The 5,378-nt window shown below is 50.4% G+C and overlaps 1 protein-coding gene across 1 annotated transcript; it reads left to right on the top strand.

Moving 5' to 3' along the window:
* The first annotated feature begins 814 nt into the window (after positions 1 to 814).
* Positions 815 to 3,378, top strand: LOC127048028 (uncharacterized). Its single transcript, XM_050947132.1, has 2 exons — positions 815 to 1,706; positions 2,671 to 3,378. The coding sequence occupies exons 1-2, from the start codon at positions 1,514 to 1,516 to the stop codon at positions 3,219 to 3,221; spliced, it is 744 nt and encodes a 247-aa protein (XP_050803089.1). The 5' UTR covers positions 815 to 1,513; the 3' UTR covers positions 3,222 to 3,378.
* The last annotated feature ends 2,000 nt before the right edge of the window (positions 3,379 to 5,378 follow it).

Below are 5,378 nucleotides of genomic sequence, written 5' to 3'. Positions count from 1 at the left end.
CCAAAATATTCCTTTGCCCACATTTAAAAACTACACTAAAATGATTAGGCAAATTGTTTCTAACTGTGGGTTTTTAGCTTCTACACTTTTTCTGAAGTATAGAAGATGCACAGATTCCCCAGATTGTAGTAGTTGTTGTAGTAATATACTGTTCTTTGCTCTAGCCGCTTTTTGGTATGAAAGTCATATTGAATCATTCTCATCCCACAGCCTATCCCACACCCACCAGACACCAGCTGTCAATGTTAAAAACAAGATTAAAACAATAATAATGCCAATACTTAGCACATACACAACACACTTCAGCCACATCTCCTATGGCACTTTATGAAGAAGAGCAAATACAATTACTGATTTACAGTTGGAGATATTGAGACACTCATAAGTTAAGACCAATATTTTAAAAGCTTAGGAAGGTGCTCGTAGCCATTTAAGTGCCTGTCTAGAGACTCAAGTGAAAGTTGGGTGCCCAGGAGCTTTTTCAAATCTTGTGTTTAGCAGAATGCAAGTTGTCTGACAACTGAGCACTCTAAATGGTCAGGAGAGAGGAAGTGAAAAGTATTGGGTGTGCATGCACTGATGTTTGTTGGGAGGAGGGAGAATTGTGGGGGAGATGGGGAGACAGGATGGTGGCATCAGACAGAAGCTGCAGTACAGCACCTGACCATGCTGGGGATGTACAGAACAATAAGCCACAGAGTACCTCCCTTAACTTCACAGGCTCACATCTGAGGCTCCCATGAACATATGTGAGCAGCTGATGGGGATTTGAGACATATCTTCTCCATCTCAGGGCTTGGCTACACTACAGAGTTGCAGCGCTGGTGAGGGGGTTACAGCGCTGCAACTTAGGATGTGGCCACACTTGCAAACCACGGCCAGCGCTGCAACTCCCTGGTTGCAGCGCTGGCTGTACACCCGGTTGAGCCTCGGGTGTAGGGGATCCAGCGCTGGTGATCCAGCGCTGGTCAGCAAGTGTGGACACCCACCAGCGCTTTTATTGACCTCCGTGGCATAAGGAGGTATCCCAGCATACCTTAGAAGCCTCTCTGGTAATCATGCACACTCCACTGCCCTGGGCTCAGCTGACCCCTCCTTTAAATGCCCCGGGAATTTTAAAAATCCCCTTCCTGTTTGCTCAGCCAGGTGTGGAGTGCAATCAATCATTAAATCAATCAGCGACCATGCCTCCACGCCCCAAACGAGCCCCAGCATGGAACAATTCAGAGCTGCAGGACCTCATCAGTGTTTGGGGTGAGGAGGCTGTGCAAGCACAGCTGCGCTCCAGAAGGAGAAATTATGATACCTATGGGCAGATATCGCAGTCCTTGCTGAGAAGGGGCCATGAATGGGACACGTTGCAGTGCAGGGTCAAAATAAAAGAGCTGAGGAGTGCTTACTGCAAAGCCCGTGAGGGAAATCGCCGCTCAGGAGCTGCCCCCACAACCTGCCGTTTTTACAAGGAGCTGGATGCCATACTTGGGTGTGACCCACTGCCAATCCGAGGACCACGATGGAGAGTTCACAGCAGGGAGGAGTGGGGGAGGGTGTAGAGGAAGCCGACAGTGAGGCTACTGGCGTGGAGGGAGACACTCCGGAGTCCCAGGAGGCATGCAGCCAGGAGCTCTTCTCAAGCCAGGAGGAGGCTAGCCAGTCGCAGCAGCAGGAAGTTGCTGGTGAGGAAGAAACTGAGGAGCGTGCTCGGGGTAAGTAGATTTTTATGTTTTGGGAGAGGAGGGTTTGGGTTATGGCTGCCTGCATGCATGCCTAAACGTGGAATAGCCCATTGATTTGCTCTATCATGTCTCTGTAATCTGCCTCGGTAATCTCTTGAAAAGTTGCAGCCAGAGCGTTTGCAATTTGCTTTCTCAAGTTGATCGGGAGAGCCACCGTGGTCCTTGTCCCGGTCAGGCTAACTCGTCCGATCCACTGTGCAGCGAGGGGTGGGGGGACCATGGCTGCACACAGGCAAGCTGCATAGGGGCCAGGGCGGAATCCACATTGCTGTAGAAGACCCTCCCTCTCTTCCCAGGTAACAAGCAGCAGTGATATATCTGGCAGTAGGAAACCCTGTTGAGAATTTAGGGATACTTGAGTGCAGGGCGCCAGGTTCGCGGTCCCACCCCCCAGCCCTGCGGTGCACTCCGGTCACCCTCCCCCTTTCCCAGCATGTAGCTATCCCCGCAGTGCCCTCCAGTGTTCCCCCACCCCCCTCCCAGCAGGCATCCAGCCCCGCGGTGCGCTCCGGTGTTCCAAGCACGTTGGTAGCCCAGCGGTGCGCTCCGCTGTTCCCCCACCCTTCCCAGCAGGCAGCCAGCACAGCTGTGCGTTTTCCCCCCCTCACCAGCAGGACGGCATTAATGCGGACCCCCCCCCCGCCAGCAGCTCGCCACCTTCCTGTTCACTACTGTCCCCTGTGCAGGACACCACCTACGTCCTGTACCCAGTGCAGATAAACCCCAGTGACCCATCGGTCAATTCCCCCTCCCAAGGGGAACTCGGGGGAAAAACACTCACCCCATTGCTAGCCATGACTTAATTCCCTGGCCTCTCTGTGTTATGTGAGGTATGTGCAAAGGATGCTACCAAAAGTCTAAAAACTCCTTCACTGTGTGATAATAAACAATGTAGCCTCTGTGTATTACATGGTTCTATCTTTCTTTTTTCTAGTGACCTTGACTAATGCAGCTGGATCACCGGCCTCACGTCGATTGCAGAACTTGAGAAGAAATCCCAGAAAATCAAAAGAAGAATTGATCAAATCAGTTATGAATCACTACAACAGAGAAAGTAGGAAGACACAGGAATGGAGAGAGAAAATGTATGAATGGAGAGAGAAAATGCATGAGTGGAGGCAAACAGAAAGCAGGAGAAAGGAATTGGCTATCAAAAAAACCTCAAAGCAGATTATAAGCCTCCTGGCTCGCCAAACTGAGTCTTTCGAGTCTCTTGTAGCCATGCAGGCAGATATGTACCGTGGTAACCCACAGCCCTCCCAAAGCTCTCTTTCTTGTTCCCCAGTATTTGCACAAAACACCTTTCTCCAGCAGCCAGTTTCTTATTACCCCCATCTGCCCCCAACACCTGTACGATCACCTACCAGCCCTGATAACTATAATTCTTACCCTGTGCACTCCACCCCCATTACCCTGCAGCATAGTAATCCTGAAGTGCAGCAGACATTGAACAGTAATCCAAATAGGACATATTCAAACCTCTGAATGTACAGTCCACCACCCTAACCCCCCTGGCCTTTTATGTACTGTATGTTGAATAAAGGATTTTATGTCTTTTTCAATACGTTTTATTATTGCAGGAAGTGGTAAATATTGTACCCCAAGGTAGAACAAAGCACAGCAAAGGCACCAAACATTACTGTTGGCTCTCAGCATCAAATTGCTCCCTTAAAGCATCCCTAATCCTTGAAGCCCTTTCCTGGGCCTCCCTAGTAGCCCTGCTCTCTGGCTGTGCAAATTCATCCTCTAGGCGTCGAACCTCGGAGGTCCATTCCTCACTGAATCTTTCACCCTTCCCTTCACAAATATTATGGAGGGTACAGCACGCGGATATAACAGCGGAGATGCTGCTTTCCCCCAAATCTAGCTTCCCATAAAGACAACGCCAGCGGGCTTTCAAACAGCCAAAAGCACACTCCACAGTCATTCTGCACTGGCTCAGCCTGTAGTTGAACCGGTCCTTGCTCCTGTCAAGCTTCCCTGTATACGGTTTCATGAGCCATGGCATTAAGGGGTAAGCTGGGTCTCCAAGGATCACAGTGGGCATTTCGACGTCCCCTACTGTGATCTTGCGGTCTGGGAAAAAAGTCCCGGCCCTCAACCTCCTGAACAGAGAACTGTTCCGAAAGATGCGTGCATCGTGCACCTTTCCAGGCCATCCTGAGTAAATGTCAGTGAAACGCCCACGGTGATCCACAAGCGCTTGCAGAACCACGGAGAAATACCCCTTGCGATTAACATACTCTGATGCCAGGTGCGGTGGTGACAGAATAGGAATATGCGTCCCATCTATTGCCCCTCCACAGTTAGGGAAACGCATTTCTGCAAAGCCATCCACAATGTCCTGCACGTTCCCAAGAGTCACAGTTCTTCTTAGCAGGGTGCGATTAATGGCTGTGCAAACTTGCATCAGCACCATTCCAAAGGTGGACTTTCCCACTCCAAACTGGTTCGCCACCGATCGGAAGCTGTCTGGAGTTGCCAGCTTCCAGATTGCAATAGCCACCCACTTCTCCACTGGCAGGGCAGCTCTCAATCTCGTGTCCCTGCGCCGCAGGGTAGGGGCGAGCTCAGCACACAGTGACATGAAAGTGGCTTTTCTCATCCGAAAGTTCTGTAGCCACTGCTCGTCATCCCAGGATTGCAGGACGATGTGATCCCACCACTGAGTGCTGGTTTCCCGAGCCCAAAGGCGCCGTTCCACGGTGCTGAGCACGTCTGTTACTGCCACAAGCAATTGAGTGTCTTCAGCATCAGGTGTTTCAATATCATCGTCTGACTCCCCACTGTCACTTTGCAGCTGAAGGAATAGCTCCACTGCCATGCGTGATGTGCTGGCAACATTCATCAGCAAGGTCCTCAGCAGCTCAGGCTCCATTTGTAACAGAAAACTCAGAAATCGCGCTGCAGACTCACAATGCCGCCAAACTGCTTGGAATGTGTAGCAAAGCACCACGGGGCGTTGGAACAGGAAGCGGAAAAACCCGCACACTTCCTTCCCCTTCCCACAAGCCACAGCGCCAAAATGGGACGAGGTGCTCTGTGGGATAGCTGCCCACAATGCACCACTCCCAACAGCGCTGCAAGTGCTGCAAATGTGGCCACACTGCAGCGCTGGTAGCTGTCAGTGTGGCCACACTGCAGCGCTGGCCCTATACAGCTGTACGAATACAGCTGTAACTACCAGCGCTGCAAAACTGTAAGTGTAGCCATACCCTCAGTCAGTCAACAGAGCCCTGAAGATCTTTGGACCTTTCAGAGGATCATCGTGGACACTAATGACATCAGCCAGTCCTGCGTGCCTAGAGGACTTCTTAAATTTCTGTGATCCACACATGTAGATTCCACATTAGATTCCTAGGGAGCCACAGACACAATACCAAATTGTGGAGGAATTCTATACCATTGTAAACTTCCCATGGGTATTTATACATTGTAAATGCCAAACACCAGTCTTGAGAAGCAGTGTGGCCCAGGAGATGGAGCAGGAACACTGTGCTGGTGTTAAAGAGTCATGGGTTCTATCTCAGGTCTACCTAGTGTGACCTTTGGTATATCACTGTTTCCCTTCTTTGTCTGTAAGATTATAAACTCTTTGAAGCTGGAACTCTCTCTTACAATGTATAGTACAATCCCATGTTA

Source organism: Gopherus flavomarginatus, chromosome 3 (assembly GCF_025201925.1).
Source record: "Gopherus flavomarginatus isolate rGopFla2 chromosome 3, rGopFla2.mat.asm, whole genome shotgun sequence".
NCBI classification, from domain to species: domain Eukaryota; kingdom Metazoa; phylum Chordata; order Testudines; family Testudinidae; genus Gopherus; species Gopherus flavomarginatus.
This window is presented reverse-complemented; position numbering and strand designations above follow the sequence as displayed.

Bases quoted from the DNA above. Each gene is read 5' to 3' on its own strand.
- LOC127048028 (XM_050947132.1), top strand. From the start codon at position 1,514: ATGGAGAGTTCACAGCAGGGAGGAGTGGGGGAGGGTGTAGAGGAAGCC. The intron at 1,707-2,670 runs GTAAGTAGATTT...TCTTTTTTCTAG, and splicing joins AACTGAGGAGCGTGCTCGGG to TGACCTTGACTAATGCAGCT.